The sequence below is a fragment of the Astyanax mexicanus genome, chromosome 24 (genome assembly GCF_023375975.1).
Source record: "Astyanax mexicanus isolate ESR-SI-001 chromosome 24, AstMex3_surface, whole genome shotgun sequence".
NCBI classification, from domain to species: Eukaryota; Metazoa; Chordata; class Actinopteri; order Characiformes; family Acestrorhamphidae; genus Astyanax; species Astyanax mexicanus.
In genome coordinates, this window is record NC_064431.1 from 12,700,102 (window position 1) to 12,720,234 (window position 20,133).

Here is a 20,133-nt window from a genome sequence, read left to right on the forward strand (position 1 = left end):
TTCTCCTTCAGGACTTTGGTAGACAGCAGAATTCATGTTTTTATTAAGCACAAAGTCTACCAGGTCCTGAAGAATCAAAACAGCCCCAGACCATCACACTACCACCACCATGTTTTACTGTAGGTATAATGTTCTTTTTCTGAAATGTGGTGTTACTTTTATGCCATATGTATCAGGACACACCTTCCAAAATGTTTCAACTTTTGTCTGGTCAGTCCACAGAGTATTTTCTCAGAAGTCTTGGGGATCATAAATGTTTTCTGGCAAAATCAAGACGAGTTTTAGTGTTCTTTTTGTTTAGCAGCGGTTTTCCTCTTGGCACTCTGCCATGTAGGCCATTTTTTGCCCAGTTTTCATGGTGGAGTTAAGAACGCTGACCTTAACTGAAGTAAGTGAGGCCTGCAGTACTTTGAATGTTTTTGTGGGTTCTTTTGTGACCTCTTGGATGAGTCGTCGCTGCGCTCTTGGTGAAATTTTGGTAGACCGGCAAAGCATGGGCAGGTTCACCACTGTTGTTTTTTTTTGCCATTCGTGGATAATGTGTTTTTTTCACCACATTTTTGCCATTTGTGGATAATGACTCTCATTGTGATTCGTTGGAAAATTTATAAGTGTCTTTATAGCATTTTCCAGAGTGATAAATCTCATTTACTTACTTTCTCATTTCCTCTTTAATTTCTAGATATCGGCATGATCTTCACTTTGGCAGTCTGGTTCTACTTTAGTGATTCCTTGATTGAGAACAGGTGTGGCAGTAATCAGGCCTGGGTGTAGCTAGAGAAATGTAACTCAGGTGTAATAAACCACTATATTTTAACTGTGTGGGGGCATGTAGGTTTGGATTTTTTTCCTCCCTTAATAATGAAAACCTTCATTAAAAAAAACTGCATTTTGTGTTTACTTATGTTGTATTTAAATTAGTTTGATGACCCAAAACATGCAAAAAAAAAAAAAAAAATCATAAAGGGGCCAAATACTTTTCCACACCACTGTACATGGAGTGGTGGTAAAAATGAAAAATATACAAATAATATCAAAAAAACAAACAAACAAAAATAGTGGGGAATGTTTAATATTTTCTTGCTTTAAAAGTTGTGACTTATGTCCAGGCTTCCACAATGAAAAAAAAAGAAGATCTGAGGCCACTGAAACTTTCTGCCCGGGGGTGTGTGTTTCAGAAAGCAAAGGTTTTAAAACTGAAAGAAGGGCTTTTTTTTTATTACTTTTTTTCGAAGAAGGGGGCGCACCTCGTGAAGAACTGGTGGAAATCCCCTTTAATCACAAGCCACAAACGATTAACAGATGGAAATGTTTAACCCGAGTACCCCCACCCACCAGAGTCTGTGGCTTTGGGTTTCAGACCTGCAGGGTTCGGTTTGTGTTGGTCAGATGGAGGACGAGGAACAGAATAAATCAATAAATGCAATCTGGTGGCAACCCCTTTTATTAGACAGACGCTGGAGAAAGGCTGGCATGCTTTACCACCTCATCCAACACTGCATAACAGGAAATATGAAATAAGGCATATTCTGGATGCTTATCTTTATGCAAACAAAACGTAAATACTGAGAGTTCAGAAAAACATTCACAGACGCCCACAACGACCCGGTTAAGGCAAAACAGGCAGAACTTTTTTCATAAAAAAAGGAGCTACATCTCTGTACACCTGCATCTGCAGAACAATGTAGGCCTGTCACAATAACTATTTCTGCACCATATACTGTTCCAGAAATAAATTATTTCACTGATTTAATGATAATACACTAATATCATAACACAGTGAATTTTGTTTTTATGAATATGCATACACTGGTATTTGAATATTAAAATTGTTTTTTAATCTGCGTGCTGGTGTAAGTTAATGGACTAATGGAAAGAGGTCAGCAAACATTATGTCAAAAATTATAAGTCAAAAATGTACCTATTGTGACAGGCCTAGAACAGTGTAAATGTTGGTGTGTAGTTCTTACAATCGCTTGGTGGAGAAATCCAGTGTGAAATAGACTTGGGTTGTGGTGAAACAAGGCGAGTAAGAACTTTTGTCGAATAATTCGTCTCTGTTCTTTCATGACATTCCAAAATACTGCATTCTAACATTTAAAGTAGCGTCACACTTCATTGGTAAAATTCTGAGGATATTGACACTTAAAACGAGGCACTAAGAACTTTGTTTTTTTAATACTAACTACCTGCATATTCACTGTTTATACACACAGTCCCCTGGGCTTCGCAATCTTTAAATCTTAAGTCACAATAAAGTGGCTGCTGAGCATTAATGAATGAGTAGGATATGGGAACAGATTACAAAATGAATTCCATGAAAATGTCTCTCTAACAGTATAATAGCATTTTCACCCAGAGAACTACCTCAAGGTACTGTGTGTATACAGTCTTTTTTTAATAAATTACATGCACCTTTAAAGCTCTCAGTGCCTTATTGTAGGGCCTGTCAGGGCCCTCTGACATCTACTATTGATATTTGGAGATACTTTGAGCCCTTTCTAATGGTGTAAAAATATAGATTTATTTGCATTATGTTTCACTACAACCCAAGTCTATTTCACACCGGGTTTCTCCTTTAAGGGGTATAAACTTAAACCTTTGGTTTAACAATTATAATGATATTGATAATGATACAATGCAGTACAGATAAATGAAAAATGTCCTTAAGCTTTCCACAACATAATGACATAATACAACACACAATACCATACACAACATTCAGTAATCTTACAATTTAGCTCTGAATGTCAAAACTGCAGTACGAGGGATATACTGAATTAAGAAAAATATGAAACAATTCCATTCTTACTATCCATTTATTTTTCACATAGAAAGTCTGTTTCCTCTGTCCAGGTTTCCACACTGTTATCCCTCCTGTTACGTTCGGCTGTAAGGAACAGCAGTAATTTCCCAGGTTAAACTGGCTTGTGTTTTACCAATCCAAAAGTAGTTTTAAGGTTTAAAAAAACCCAGAAGAGATTACTGGTTACAATTTATAATTCAAAATAAAATATGCTTTGGTCTCAATTTTATTTTTTTTTAACCTTCTGAAGCCTGTATCGTCACTATTGGGTTAAACTGACAGTCACATTATGTGCATAATACAAACATTTATTAGAATATATAATATGAACACATTAAACTGGACACTTACCCTTTACACATTCTTTACACAAATATACAGTTAAGCTTTGCAGAAAAGGTCTCATGCTCTTAAAATGATTAAAATTGTTGTCTGGTATTTTTTAAACCTATCAAAACAGGTCAGTGTGACCTGCAACGTAACAGGAGGGTTAAAACTCTGACTAATGAAGAACTTTTAAACATTCAACCCAAGGCACACTTCCTGAATGAGAACAACTATGGTGGAGTTGCCTAATTAAGATATTTTTTTATTTCAATTTCTGCCCCCATATAAATTAAAGTAAAAGTTTTTTCAGAAAGGAGAGGTTTTGAAACAGAACCCAAAATTTAGACAGAGTTAGATCTGAGTTGAAGGCATCGTCTTTTTCTCTGTTCTCATGGCCACCAGTGCAGAAGATGCTGTTCAACTAGAGAGCAGTATGTTCTGCACTAGTGGCCATGAAAACAATGTGTGTGTGAATGTGCCCTGTTCCTAAACCAACACTTACTTGGCAACTTTAACAGAAACCTAAACAGGTCCAATCAATTACATCCGACTACAACACAGCTTGGCCAAAGCAAATAGCTGAGCAAGCCGGAGCACTATCCCAGCCTGCACGTCCTACCAGTGCACACAAACTGTGGAACTTTGTGACAGTAGGAAGGAACTTGCCAACACTTAGGTGGCTTAAACACACCTGAAGGAGAACTGTGTTGGTAATGAGTGCCCTGTTTGCTCACTCCTACGATAGTAAGGAACACTTCTCTAACACTGTAACCACAGGATGCCCACAGCAGTCTTGTTCAATGTAGATATATCCGTGCTGTAGGCATAAACTACATTTTACAGAAGCCAGTGTCTGTAGCTATTCTGAGGGACTGTAATAGTTATAATGATCAAATCAGGCCAAGAATGACATATTGACAAGTTTTTACCATGCAGAAATCTTGTTTTGCTTTTTGATGCAAGTTGAATCTAAGAAGTTATTCTTCCACTGTGTCAAAATTCTTAAATTGCACAGAGAATAGACCAATAGAACACTGAAGTCATTGTCTTTGTAATTTTTGCCATCAGTTTTTAGTCTGCACAATATTTTGCCCATATATTTGGCACCTCTGGTTCTAAACCAAGGCCTAAAATATGTATCCAAAACAAAAAAAAAAAGTGTTCTGGACATTTGTACAGTACCAGTCAAGGGTCTGGTCACACATTCTCATTAATATTTGTTTTGTTATTTGTATAACTTACTACAGTTTAATATTAAAGCCTTAAAACTATTAAGTTTTACTGTATGAAGTTTGGTATTAACCAAAAAAGCAAATAAACAAGTGTTTGACTTTATAAACACCTGACATAAAACCCAACCCATGTGTTCTGATGAGTTGAAGTGCAGAGTGAAGGAAAATAAATTAACAAGCGCTCAAAATCTCTAGAACTCCTTTAAGACAGCTGGAGATCCATTCCAGGTTTTATGTTGTGAAGTGACTGCGAGGATCAGCAAAGAGTGAGCAAAGCTGTCATTGAAGCAAAATGTGCTACTTTTAAGTTTTTCTTTGTTAACTTCATAATGGCATATGTGTTCCTTTATAGTTCTGATGTCTTCAATATCAATCTATGTATGTAATCAATGTAATCAATGTATGTAGCACATAATAAAAGTAAAGAAAAACAAAAAAATATATGATAAAAATGAGAAGGGGGTTGTCCAAACTTTTGACTGGTAGTGAATAAACCACAGAACGAGATAGGTGCAATTTCTTTTTTTCTTTTTTTTTAACTCCAAAGAAAGTATAGAACATTGATTTTTGCCATTGAAAATCCAGCTTAGACTTGTAGTGCCAAACATGTGGCCTATAGAAATGCTTGGACTCCAAAATGAGCTTAAATAGACTTTCTTTAAAAAGTAACAAGGTTCCATCATTTTGGACATTTTGCATGACCCATGACATTTTTTAAACTTGACAAAACATGTGAACACTGCAAACATAATCATTTCGTTGGAAAAAACTGATTTACGTTTTGCAGTTAAAACAAATTGAACGAATCAAAAAGAGAATAAAAGTACAATAAAAAAAAAAAACAATGAGAAAAACACTGCATACAATACATTCCCTTTTTTCCTTTCAGAACATCAAAAAAGAAAAAAATATGGCTTGGAGTCGTGGACAGATTTACTGTGAAGCGTAAAAAAAGAAGGAAAAAAAAGAAGTCTTAATAGCACCGGACCACGAAAATAAGGTGAGTGGCCGGGGATGGGGGCTGGGAATAGAGGGAAGAGGGGGGGGAAGAGAGAAAATAAAGGAAAACTCTGCCTCGCTGTGTACTGGAGACTGTCCTGCGTAAATATAGATGGTATAAGAATTCTTTAGGCAAATCCGTGGTGGACGGTGGAAGTGTGTAGGAGTGTGTGATCCGGCGGACGCTGCAGTCAGACGCCTGTGGTTCAGTACCCGGTCTTTGGCGGCTCAACGTAGGCGGGGTTGTAGGGCGGCTGGGTGGCACTGTAGTCTGTTGTGGGCGGTGGCTGAGCATAGCCTGGCTGGGTGGGCGGTTGGAGGGGATACGGGGGGTGGCCACCATCATACGCGGCCTGGCTGTATGGAGCAGGATATCCTGGGCCCACAGTGAGGAGGAAATGGTTAGGACATATATGGTTTGGACAGGACTGACATCACTCAAAATAAGTGTTATTCTCAACCCTGCCCTGCTCAGATCAACGAAGCTGCTTATTAACAAGTCTGGCTCGAGCGATAGTGGCGTTTGAACAGGCCTCAGACGTGTGATTTTATGAGTTTACCATAAAGATAACAGTGTTAAATGTTAGGTTACCTAACCTTTATGATATTAACAATGCAATCAGGAAAATTTGAATACATAAAACATAAATCTTCCTTTTAGATCAAGCAGAAAATTAAGTTTGATTTAATTTAAAATCACGCACAACTAGGGATGTTCCAATTACAATTTTCTGTGACAGGAAAAGTAAGTGTTGCACAGCTCAAAACATGGCATGTAACAATTGTCTAAATTAATCATGGGTGTGTTCTGGAAGTGATCTGTATGTTAATGCTGTAAAGGTGTGTGAGCAGGTCATTTACAGGAACAGCAATGCTATTTTATTTAGTATTCTGTTTATTATGGGTATATGGGCGCTTAGCTCACACGGTACACCTGCATTGCCAAGATAGATATGAACGTTTGACTAATGATCGTTGTCTAGGTTGACAAGGTTCAGACAGTGGTGCACCTGTGTTTTCTGTTGCCAATTTACCTGAACACAGCTCACTTCCAGCACACCACGCCCATCGGTGTTGATATATTCACAAGCACTGTTGCTATTTAAAAAATGCAGGCAATAGGCTACATACTTATGCTATTTCTTACTTCTGTTTTTTTACTTGTATTATATATACAGGGGTTGGACAATGAAACTGAAACACCTGGTTTTAGACCACAAAAATGTATTGTTTAGTATGAATAAATACGATGTGAGCTGTTGTTTTGTTAAAAAAAAAAAAAAAAAAAAAAAAAGTCTTCCGATGAGCTGGTATAACGTGATTTATTCCTGTGGAGGAGGGGGTGGGTTGAAATTATAGGATTTCTGCTCTTGCTCATGAATATTCATACATGCAAACATGTCGCCTCTGATTAGCTAACAGTACTGCACAGCAGTGAGACAGACAACAGTTACAAACATTTTAAAAATACATTTTTACACTTATAACAGCAATGCCATATGTTACTTTACAACGTGTAATCCCCCCCTGCTAAGAGCAGTTCAACCACTGACCTAGCCTTAGAGCAAATCCACCGGAGATCCTATATAAACACATAGAGGTGGGTAGTTCAGGTCCTGAAAGTAAAAATCCACCCCGGGGTTGCCTGAGCGGCAGCAGAGTAGGGTGGATTTTTACTTTTAACTAGTGTAAACAGAACTGTTCTAAAAATACACACCTACCTATCTCAATTGTACTTTGCTGGTTGTGTTCCATAGATAAATTATAACTATTTGTTCCTTAGCCCTGAATTACTGAGCAAAGCTTATATTTGCACAAATAACAAAGGAACGAACTGCCATGCTGTTCTTAGCGCCGTTAGCTCCTATCTGACAAGATAAGGCTTGTTTTACAGAATATTTTTTACTAGCTACTGCAGACATTGGAGTTGAGGAAGGGTTTCATGTGTAGCATGAATATACAACTCAGAGAGACCTATTGTATTTCACAAAGAACAAGAAAAAATGGATTTTAGTGGAATGAGACCTTTAAACATTGCAGCACAGAGCTATTTTTCTTCACTTTTAGTTTTTAAGATTACCTGCCTTTATATTTGGGCATATCCATCTCTCACACTTTAAATTTTCCAGTAAAAAAAACAATAAACAAACAAACAAACAAACAAAAACAGGAGCAAAAACTGTCCATTTAAAATGACACTATTAAAACAGAAAGCCTGTTTCCACAGGGTTTCAGAGTCTAAAGTTGTTTATTTATATACTGAAGGCTTGGGTTATGTACTGGAAGATTACCTACAGTCATTCCGTGAGCGTCTGTATGCTCATTTTTCTGTGAACTTTGGAGCACAATAACAATTTAATTCTGAACTCAAAAATACTGGGAACAAAATGTTTTGTTATTGTGCATATGTACGTAATTATTCTTAACCTTTTGGACCCGAAAAATGAATCACAAAACACTAACGTACATATGTGTTTTATATATTGAAATAATCAACACTGACCAGCTGTGCCCAAACCTTGTATTAATTCACATTTTTTTTACATTAGTCTTTCATTAAGTTTAAACAAACTTTTAAAAACAGGTACATTTAAATAAAATTTAATTAATTTAAATGTAATGATGTTCTTACCGCTCTCGTGGTATGGAGGAGGTGCTCCTGGTGCATAAGGCTGTCCCTGATATGGGGCAGGGGGCATGGGCTGGCCTGGGTAACCCGGCTGAGCTCCGTACCCAGGCTGAGCTGGAACATGCTGGTACGCTGGGCTGGTATACTGGGGCCCAGGGTTTGTAGGCTGCTGTGGGTACTGGCTGCTAATCACTGTAGTGTGAGTGGTGGTTGTGAGCACCGCTGTGTAAACAAAGGAATATTAAAAATATTTATATTATACATTCATACCTACACATACACATTTACATATACACACACAAAATATTAAAGCAGGTTTCCACATCAAGTAATTTCAACTAGTACACTGTGGTTGGGAAAAAGTTGTTTTGGTTTGGTCTTAAGCTATATAAAAATGTGATCCAAAACTGTACACACATTAATATGCTCAACATTAGGATTTCCAAACCAGTGGAAACACTAAACACACTCTGGGTGAGGTTAAAAATATGTAAGAGAGACCTAAATATAAACAAAAAACCCAAAGCAAAACACTGCTCAGGTGGACCCACCCTCTCAGGTATGCTGCCTCACAACTCACAAACACTTCAACTATGAAACAATAATGAAAGTGTGGAATGATCGTGGTTAATGTTATTTAAGGTTATTTTAAACTAAGGCAATACTCAATATATTCTAATATAAAAAAAAAAATATATATATATATATATATATATATATATATATATATATATATATATATATATATATATATATATATATATATATATGTATATATATAATTATACAGTACAGGCCAAGAGTTTGGACACACCTTCTCATTCAATGTGTTTTCTTTATTTTTATGACTATTTACATTGTAGATTCTCACTAAAGGCATCAAAACTATGAATTAACACATGTGGAGTTTTATACTTAACAAAAAAGGTGAAATAACTGAAAAAACATCTTTATATTCTAGTTTCTTCAAAATAGCCACCCTTTGCTCTGATTACTGCTTTGCACACTCTTGGCATTCTCTCAATGAGCTTCAAGAGGTGATCACCTGAAATGGTTTTCAGCTGTGGCTTATCGGGGTCAATTAGTGGAATTTCTTGCTTTATTAATGGGTTTGGGACCATCAGTTGTGTTGTGCAGAAGTCAGGTTACTACACAGCCAACAGCCCTAATGGACAACTGTTATAATTCCTATTATGGTGAAAAACCAATCAGCTAACTAAAGAAAAACAAGTGGCCATCATTACTTTAAGAAATGAAGGTCAGTCAGTCCGGAAAATTGCAAAAAATTTTAAATGTGTCTCCAAGTGGAGTTGCAAACTACAACGAGTTATAGCAGCAGATCCATCTCTAGAACAACTGTTAAGAGGAGACTGCGCAAATCAGGCCTTCATGGTCAAATAGCTGCTAGGAAACCACTGCTAAAGAGAGACAACAAGCAGAAGAGATTTGTTTGAGCCAAGAAACACAAGGAATGGACATTAGACCAGTGGAAATCTGTGCTTTGGTCTGATGAGTATTAATTTGTGATCTTTGGTTCCAACCTCCGTGTCTTTGTGAGACGCAGAAAAGGTGAACGGATGGATACCAAATACCTGGTTCCCACTGTGAAGCATGGTGGAGGAGGAGCTGTGATGGTGTGGGGGGTTTTCTGGTGACACTGTTGGGGATTTACTCAAAATTGAAGGCACACTAAACAGCATGGCTACCACAGCATCCTGCAGCGACATGCCATCCCATCTGGTTTGCGTTTAGTTGGACGATCATTTATTTTTTAACAGGACAATGACCCCAAACACACCTCCAGGCTGTGTAAGGGCTATTTGACCAAGAAGGAGAGTGACGGAGTTACCTGGCCTCCACAGTCACCGGACCTGAACCCAATCCAGATGGTTTGGGGTGAGCTGGAGCGCAGAGTGAAGACAAAGGGGCCAACAAGTGCTAAACACTTCTGGGAACTCCTTCAAGACTGTTGGAAAACCATTTCAGGTGACCACCTGTTGAAGCTCATTGAGAGAATGCCAAGAGTGTGCAAAGCAGTAATCAGAGCAAAGGGTGGCTATTGTTTGAAGAAACTAGAATATAAAACATGTTTTCAGTTATTTCACATCTTTTGTTAAGCAAATGCATTGAATGAGAAGGTGTGTCCAAACTTTTGGCCTGTACTGTATATAGTTAATTTATTTCAATTTGTCTCCCATTTTTCTCCCACTTTAGCTAAGCCAATTGTCCCACCAATTCAGCTGCTAGTCACTTGTATATCCCCATCACTGATTCAACAACACAAGGAAGGTGAAGACTAACACATGCCTCCTCTGACACATGTGATGTCAATTGTGCTCTCTCAGGATTCTCCTGATCATTGTGACATAACAAATATATTTATGCTGTCTTTTTTACAATGATTTTACATTTACTTAAAAAATTAGCTTGTTTTAAAAAATGGCCGTTACTCCTGTATTGTGATACATGTTATAAAAAGGGCAAAATAAGGGTAGAATAAAAATAGATAAATAAATATGCAAAGTTTTCCTTAATAACTAGCTTGATATAATTTGCATTTAAGCACCATGTTTTGTCTATTTCAGCCATGTCCACTCACTCTGAAGTGAACAGGTTTTGTCCATGATATGAAAAAGGCACAAAACAAAGCAGACAATCAGCACAAAGGTCATTATTTACATTGTACTTCTTTTAGGTTTAAAGGCACCACTAAAATAAACTAGTAACCAAATAAGACTAAAACTGAAACAGAAGGGCTGATCAGAGAAGCTGCACAACTATCCAGAAAAAATAAGACAACAGACACCCACCGCCTCTTATCGTCAGAAGCCCCCATTTTTTATTTTAACAAATTATGCGACCACTTCCTGAATGACAGCTCTGCAACAAGCATTACAGAACCTGCTGTGGAAACAGTGAGTGAGGCTGGGTGGAAAAACACTGCCTCACTTCCAACCAGAACACAAGATAAGCTGCAGGCCCAAACCCAGAGAACTGCACACAGGTTCCAACACTCACCAGCAGTGATTTACAGTTGATTAAATATAGCTTTATTAGTAATAGTTCAAACTAAAACTGATAATTAAATTAAATGTGACCTTTCTCAATTGATCAACTGTGACAGGCCTGTTACAATGACTACTAATTATTACCGTTACCATATATTGTTCAAGAAATAATTGGGATAAACGCCATTATTGTCATTTTAAGATCATTTGATGTTACAGACATAATCATGCAGTTGCATAATGGTAATAAACCTTCTGAGCTCCACAGTAAGTGCTGCTGTGTTAGATCGCTAAATAAAGCTGCTAATGCATCACCAGGCTCAAATTTGTCATGTAAATAATTAGCATTTTAAAAAATTAACACATTAAAGTTTTCAGATAAACTGCATGTTTTTTTTGTCAGTACATCAAAAAACTGCATCTCCTTACACATAATTGCAACACTTTGCTATTATATTAGAATCATTTTATATCAGTGGCATGAAATAGTTAAAATACTAAAACTACAATAATATTATACTACTGTAAGATTTGGGCTAAGTGCATGCCTCCTTCGACACATGTGAATCAGGGTCTGCCTTTTTTCCAACTGACACCAATGCAGCATCACTATCCAATCAACCAGTACACTTGGTAGGAAAGTGCCGGAACCCCAGCTCTGATGCATTAGCTAACAGATGCCCGTCCTAACCAGCATCACATTAGAATTGATAAGAGGAGAGAGTGCCACCTACTGTACACACCCAGAGAGAGCATAGCCAATTGTGCTTTTGTGGATTCTCCCAAAAACAAAATCAAGTATTTTCTAGTGCTACCTCATAAAATTCTGCTTTTAGATTATAATTCCTGTTTTATATTCAATTACAAGCAACATGCCAATTAAAGTTTCAGCATTGATGCCTAGTAATCACAAACCAAAGCTAAATAAGTGCTGGCCGGGATCATCAGCCAAAGCCGCTGAGCTGGAAAACAAAATACTAAACTAATTGTGACATTTAATCTAAGAAGATTATGTTTGGAATGAGAATATTTTGCTCACATGCTTCCGAACCTCTACAGCATGTTTTAACAGAAACGATACACAGGGAAACCAGAGCATGTTCGTTTTATAGCAATATAAACTATAGCTTGATGTTTTATCACACAAAATTTTACAAAACTTAAAAAAAAAAGACTTAAAAAAACAATACTATTATAATAAGTATTATAAGTAACTAACTACTTTAATACAGATATTTTGAAGCTATGAAGGTCTTTTCAATTGAAAATATAGTTATATAGTAATTTAATGTCCACTAATACTTAAATTACATACCTTCCACAATAATATTTTTCCCATGTTATACACTACAGTTTAATATTTTAAAGTTAGATTTTTATCAATTTAATAGGAAATAAATAAAACATTTAAAACCAGACAAATAAATAAATAAATAAAAATCTACACCTTAAATACGTAGAGCTTATTATTTATTATTATACTTAAACCAGTTTTTAAGATATCTGAAGAACTTAATAAAATATCTACAAAAATCTTCTTTTTCGTGAATAATACTTTAATGTTTACTGTATATACGGTAAACTGTAAGGTATTGTATACATAATAAAAATGAATACAACATTAATTAATACACCTGACTCCTATTCAACTTGTGTACAAATACTTTCTGCACCAGTTGATTTGCAGCTCTGAGCTGACTGTGGGCAGATATTCAGCAGCTGCAGGAACTCTGCACTGACTGCAAAGTGTTAGAAAAATCTTAGCCTGTTTGAGGAACTGATTCAAGAGCTTCTACTTTCAATGACAAAATTCTAACAGCAAACACTTAGCTGTAACACAAAGATGGCACACTTACGCCTGGGTTTCTTGCACAGTTTATACAGGCAGCAGCACGGGCACACGCAGCAAACCACAAACAGCACGATCATGAAGATTATTCCCCCTATTATGGAGCCGATGGCAATGGAGTTCATCTTTGAGCCACTGAAAGGAAACAACAAAAAGCTTACTTTTAGCAACTAATATATATACTAATATATATATTTACACCCACTTCACACTTCAATATTTCTTACACCTCTATTTCTAACTAGGGCTTACATGGGAGTAATCAAGAAATCAAGGGTTTAAAGGGTTAAAGGGTTTCGTGTGAGTATCTGTCTCTGCTCTTAAGGTTTTTTACTAGATTTTGAAGCAACGCTGTGAGGATTGAAGATATGTGTTAATGAGGCCAGGACAGCAAAGACATCATACGGTTAGGTTACAGGATTAGATCCGCTAAATAATTGACTAATAATGAGCCTAGAGCTACAGCTAGATCCTCAGGCAGCCAGAATTAGGATGTATAAGCAGCAGCATTTGTGAAATATTAGCTTAGTGTATCTCAACTCCACCCCAGCTAACAATTTTACTTAGTAGAAGATTCTTTTGAATATTCCACTTAGTGTTCTCAGAACATTAAATCTGTCAAGTTCTCTGTATGTTCTTTTATTTGTATTCTTTTTGTTTTAGTTTTGGGAATGTTTCTTTCAAAATGTCCACAATGTAAGTATTTTTCTGGAACTGGAAATGTTACATTAGGAATGTTAAAAAGCAAACCATTATTAAGTCACACATTTTCTGAACGTTCCTGCAAAAATATTTTTGTAACATTACAGGCAAACTTTCCTGGAACCTCAGATATTAAGAAATCATGCTAAGTTTAAGCACTGGCATCTCTTAACTGCAGTTTCACACAGTATGCTCTTCTCTGAATTATGTACAAATAATTGATATATCACATTATTTCGGTTTGCAATGTTGTATCGATTTTCAGAAACTCATATTGGAATTGTAAACCCTGTATTGTGATATGCATCATATCACCAAGTGCTTTCCAAAACACAGCCTTAGTTACAAAGTGAAATTCTCTTATTTCCACACACCCAGTAGCCAGATATTGAACACAAACAAGTAAACACAGCATGCTGCAACCTCTAAATCTCTCTAAAAAGCTACATAAATAGTCAGCATAAAACACCAGTAAACAAACTTGGCAATGTGTTGGATAGATGGAAATGCTTAGAGCCCAGAGGGACTACAAAGTGGATCCTGAAATGCTAATTTTCTTTGGAAAAGGTACGCACTGAGCTTCAGCTTCAGCTAACCTTAGCTAGCTAATTTATCACAACTAATGGTAGGGATGGACATTTTAAGTTACAGTGTTTCGATATTGAAGTCTTGCATTTATGCTCGGTGGTCTGTTTGTAGCTGTGTTTACCTAGTAATAGAGATGAGTAAAGTGATCCAGACTAGTGCTGGCTAACGTCCTTATAAAATATGCTCACTTGAACTGCTTTAAGTCACAAATGAGAGATGGACCACAGCAGTGACAGAAACATATGACAAAACTGTATGGGGCACAAAATTGGAGTAAGAACATGCTGTACGGGCTGCAGACAGAACTCATGCTTTTAGAAGGTTCTGGGTGGGGCTCTACAGTTGTTTTCTGAAGTAATGTCTTAATGTCCTTATGGTGTCATCATCCAGCATGTGAGCCATTATTACAGAGTGTAAACCACACTGTTGCAACACTCAAAGGGAGTTTTACAGCCTGGAAGGGTCCAATAATAAATACCATAAAATCCTGAATTAATAATAGGGATAGTGCAGTGAGAACATTGTATAACTCTACTTCTATAAAGAGCGGGGTACAGTAAGGTAAATGGTAAAAGAGTGCGGTAGAGGGAGGCAGAGGAAGGAGGAATGAGGTATGGTAAGATAGAGGGTAGTAGAGTGGGGTAGAGGAAGGCAGAGGGAGGAAGAGAGAGAAAGCATGAGATACAGTAAAGTAGAGGGTAATAGAGTGGGGTTAAGGAAATCAGAGGGTGGAAGAGTGAGGTACAGTGAGCTAGAGGGTGGTAGAGGGAGAAAGAGTGATATATTACCATAGAAACTACACAGTAGTTTCAATGTTCTATGGACATTTTCTTCATAACAAGCAATAGTTTGTCTTAGTGGCTAGCTAGCTAACTTTCCTATTCCACTATAAATGTTGCAAAAGGCAGCAGAGTCTGCAGAATTTAATGTGTAACGGAATAATACGATCTATTAATAATAATCAATCTATTAAAAATCTAATTTCAGTTCCCCATTACAGATGAATTACGGAAGGAACCTCTGCTGCCACCTGTCACTTTTCTGAAGACATACAATGCCCTCAAATGTACCAGTTGCTGAACTTTAGCGCTCCACTGTCATCACATCAGCCTGCGTCCTTGAAGTTTTGTTTTAAATGTTTAGGGGGAGGATTTCACCCCTTCATCTTCTAACTCTGTTTCATAGGGCAGGGTTTCAAAAGCACGATATGATTGAGCCTTGAACTAATTTAGGATCTACAATCCCATCAATATCAGGATATCCAACATCACCAACCAACATTTTTTCTCAATACAAATACAATGATGCTTGTATAAAACAACAGATATTTTTAATAACAAATATTGTTAAAAACCTAAAGATGGTTCTTCTCAAGGATCTCTCAAAGAAACCACTATGTGGTTTTTTCCACAGTAACAATAGTGTAAAAGTGGGGTTTAAATGACCAGCACAGAGAAGAGGAGTTTTAGTGAGTCCACTGAGGCTGATGTAAAGGAAACAACGGAAGGAAATGGTGTCAGACACTGGGGGCTGAGTTTTGAGCTCTGCTAACCCGAGTGCTGGAGAACATGCATGCTACTTTCAGGCAGAGACCACAGACCACGCGTTGCGACCCACGCTCACTAACCCTCCACTGAACTACAAGAGTCTTGAACAAACTGACGAAACACACAAAAAAAAATCTTGTTTCCTTATCTGTTAAACTCCTTTGAGTGGTCTAAGTTATTGATTTGTTTTCATATGTATTATATTTTTTTTGTTACAAACTCAAACAGTAATGTTTTAGAGTATAGAAAATATTAAAGGTTTAATTTCAACATTTTTTCATTCATTGTAAAATGTTAAGTTGTGGTCTCTAGTATAAATTAATGCCATGTGAGCCTTTTTTTGTGATAAAGGTGCTCTGGTGTTTCTATTTAACCCTGCTTTAGAACACTGAATTAGAGGTCTCTGAAGAAAACAGGATTTGGCTCTTGCTCATGAATATTAATACATGCAAACATATTGCCTCTGATTGGCTAACAGCACTGCAGAAAAGAACGCTACCTGCCTTCCCCCTACAGTCAATTTTACAGCTCTAAATCTCAAAGGACAAAATGTTTTCAAAGATCCAGGCTTAGTTGCAGAGATGCAGCACTGAGTGCACTCTGCTCCAGACTTGGTTGTTAGCTACTGCAGACAATGGGGGTTGAAGAACAGTTTCATATGCAGCATGCAAATACAACTAAAAGAGAACTATTTTATTTTACAAAGAATAAAAAAAATGGATTTTAGATGAAGGAGACCTTTAAGCAAGATGTACAAGAGAGCTAGGCAATATATACAGTGGTTTGAAAAAGTTTGGGCACCCCTGATAATGTTCGTAATTTTACTTTAGCAATCATTGGATATTTAGATCAGCAATTCCAGTTAAATATATCATATAGCAGATGAACACAGTGATATTTGAGAAGTGAAATAAATAAAATCACTTAACAACGTTGATACAATAGTCTCTTGTTATGTTGTACAATGCAATATTGCGACATTATGATTTATATTACAGTAACATTGTATTTATTTTGTTTAAAAAACAACAGAACATTTTCAATATTATGGTTTGTGATGCAATATTGCAGTACTGATTTTTGCAATACAATATTATGATATTACATGTTGAGATACAATAGTGAGATTTATAATGCTTAATCACAACACTACAATGCAATTTTTGGATATCAGAGGTTTTTCTGATATTACGTCATTCTATAACAATCCCACTTTTTTTAAATTAGCATTTCAACTGACATCTGCACTTTGTAAATATTCACATTTCAAATGATCAAATCATTTTTAGTTATGAAAAAAGGACAAGATAGGCAATACACAGTTCTAAACTTAAATGTTTATATTAAAATGAGCTTTTAATTTCTTACAAGGCGCAGTAGTCATCTTCCAGCTTTTTGGAGTAATCAGAACAGCAGTATCTCTCATCACAAGTCCCACAACAGAACTGATAGAAGGAGCAGTCCTGCGATCCTCTGTAGACGCCATAGCTGGTAAGGTAGGCATCACAGTCCGAATCTACAACAGAAAACAACCATTTAAATAGGTCAATATGATTCAATTATAGAACTAAAAGAGAATGTGTGTGTGTGATTTTAAATTATTATTTATATATTTAATTTTTGCACCAGGAGTGGCAAAAAGTTACCCAAAAGCGTGTCTAAGACTGGTGGAGGAGAACCACTGAAAATAACTATAAACAGCAAAATCAGAGAAAGTGATTCAGAAAATGATTTTTTTTTCCAGAGCTGTAAATATACATATATAATTACCTAATTACCTCTTGAAAAAAAACCCAGATGAAACTGATGCCAAGTAAGAAAGTAAGATGAGTACATTTATGCCTAGAATAATGTACACAGAGGAAATAAAATGCAGATACAAAGCAGAACTTGATCAGAAGACTGATTACGTCAGACTGGGGTAATAAACTGTCAGCATCATATTAACTTTAATAAAAATCTAAATATTAACTGTTATAACATGATATTCATTTTTTATGTTTTTATTCTGTTAAGGGTCAATGTATGGTAATAAAAAGAAGAATAAGAACAACAAAAATAATAATTTTTAAATATACTGTAATTTAATAAAATGTGTGACTTTTTTTTAAACGGTTATCATACATTGAAAGTCTCATAGCAATGCCATTCTATTTTTCCGCTTTTGCAAAGTTTGTGCTACTCGATTACATTAGTCCATTTATTCACATTTCTGAATATTGATACCAATTTAAAAACTGAATCAGATAAATTCAGTGAGCAACTCATTCATGTTTGTTTTTTACTGTGGGAACATGACAGTAAATAATTTAAGGTTAAAATCATTATGTAACACGAATAACAAAACCATTTCATAACTATTATGTTTAAATGGTTGGAACAGAGCTGTAGTAGAAATAATACACTTTTAAAATGAGGTAGTTTTATCTCCAGCAATAACCCAGCACTCCTACAGTCTGTAAATAAGGTGAGATGAACAGACACACACTCACACACTGTGCTGTAATGATGCTCTCAGGATGATCAGTATGATTCATTAAAGAACTTCGTTAGTTAAAGTGAAGGACAGACAGGAAATTTACACAGCTTTTAAAGGGTCTGTAACACCTACACCACCACGGGTTCTGTTGGGTTAGATTTTTGGACAAAACTCAATATATCACTTTGCTTACAATTTTAATCAACAGACTAATCAGAAGTATATTAAACTGCATCATATGTCAAGTCAAAAAAAGTCAAAGTGGTTTTTATTGTCATTTCAGCTATATACAGAGTACACAGTGAAACGAAACAACGTTCCTCCAAGGACCATGGTGCACATAAACACAGTGTAGACAGAACAATAGTGCAACAGTACAAAAGTGCAGACAGACAATACAACACCATACAGACAAAGAATAATAAATAACAAGACAGTGTGCAAATTTTGCAGTGTGCAAAAAAGACCAGGTGAGGTAGTAATTACTCTATTACACAGTGTGCAATAGAGTCCAGTGAGGTAGTAGGGTTTTTAGTGCTTTCCATATGTATGTATGATATGTAAAGATCAAGCTTTTGCCAATAGACAGACCTAAGAAGTAGTATTTAAACCATCTAAAGTCAAAATCTATTGGTTTTAAACATTATTATGTGAAGCTAAAATGAAATGTGAGTGGTTAGTTAGTTTGCTAGATGACGACTTTTATTATTGCCAAGCCCTGTTGTCATTAAAGCTTTACTAAAGGTTGGCCAACTATATTTGGTTCAAGAGAAAACACGAGAAAGGAAAACGAAAGCAGAAGAGCATGACTCAACTGATCAGGAGAAAAGAAATTACGTGTTTAGACAGCTACAGAATTCCACAGAACACGAGGACAAGTCAGGACAAAAATATGCCTACAATATAGGTTTATCGAAGATATGACATTTTTAAAGTTCTTCACATTATAATCAAAAAGCGTTTTTGTGTGTAAATATGTGGTTTATATATTTCATCTCTCCTCTGAATTTGTTTGGTCAATATGTTACTATTTTTTTTATCTGAACTAAGAATACAGTTTACTGACTCATGTCTGTACTAGCTAAGATTAGGTTGATCATGTTCTAGCTAGGTTATATTTGTATCTGTACTAAGAAAATAGTACCTTCAGTAGTAACTGTTACTGTCTGTACAAGCTATTGCTGTTGCTACACAAATAAGATAACTAGCTTAGCTAACCTAGTTAAAAATCTAGCTAACACATCTACATAGCTAACCTAGCTAACATATGGAACTTAAATATGGATAAACAGTTAACTTAAGCTAACAAATACTAAACAACAGCCTAGACAGCCACGTCTAATAAACGTATACTGTCATTTTTCATAATTTTATGTTTAACACTTGGGTTCTTTTAGCTTTTAGCTTGTGTTGTCCTACAGCCATGGCTATCGACTAACGATAACCCAATGTTTTAGATCAGCTGTTAACGTTACTTTAACATTATTTAACTATCTTTACGTCAAATAAACATAAAACATATTTTAATATTTTAACCCTCTGTAAAACTCACCAGCAGTGGCGAAAAACACGAGCCCAGCGAGCAGCAGGAGCGCGGGGAGAGCGGACGCCATGGCTGGCCGAGAGGAGAGGCTGGAGCTCGGGTGAGCGCAGCGCCGATACTGTAATATGATCCGGATCCCACGCCCAACCGCCACCGCTTCTTCGCCTGGCTTTGTTGATTGGATAATCATAATCACTGTAAACTTTTAACAGCCATTCCTAGCAAAGATGAGGCGGGCTTTGTCGGAAAACGGGTGAGAAACTAAAAAAATAAAAACAACATGATGGACGATACGATTTCTTATCGATACGATATAATAAAATTAAACTAAAATAGGTATTGATAAGTGATAATTTTGTGTGCATTTTGTTTTGGTAATTTCTACAGCATTTGTATAAATCTCTAACAGCAATGAACAATATTT

General features: G+C 36.2%; 1 protein-coding gene across 1 annotated transcript; it reads right to left on the reverse strand.

Annotated features, from left to right (window-relative positions):
* Nucleotides 1–1,428: 1,428 nt before the first annotated feature.
* shisa10.1 (shisa family member 10, tandem duplicate 1) lies at nucleotides 1,429–19,863 on the reverse strand. The gene is made up of 5 exons (XM_007229619.4): nucleotides 19,719–19,863; nucleotides 17,056–17,203; nucleotides 12,858–12,985; nucleotides 7,997–8,215; nucleotides 1,429–5,740 (listed from the first exon to the last, which is right to left on the reverse strand). The coding sequence occupies exons 1-5, from the start codon at nucleotides 19,777–19,779 to the stop codon at nucleotides 5,571–5,573; spliced, it is 726 nt and encodes a 241-aa protein (XP_007229681.2). The 5' UTR covers nucleotides 19,780–19,863; the 3' UTR covers nucleotides 1,429–5,570.
* Between the last annotated feature and the right edge of the window lie 270 nt (nucleotides 19,864–20,133).

Coding starts and splice junctions, on each gene's coding strand:
- shisa10.1 (XM_007229619.4), bottom strand. CDS start 19,779: ATGGCGTCCGCTCTCCCCGCGCTCCTGCTGCTCGCTGGGCTCGTGTTT. Junction 12,986..17,055: donor GAAGATGACTACTGCGCCTT/GTAAGAAATTAA, acceptor GTTTCCTTTCAG/TGGCTCAAAGATGAACTCCA. Junction 8,216..12,857: donor ACTGTGCAAGAAACCCAGGC/GTAAGTGTGCCA, acceptor TTGTTTACACAG/CGGTGCTCACAACCACCACT.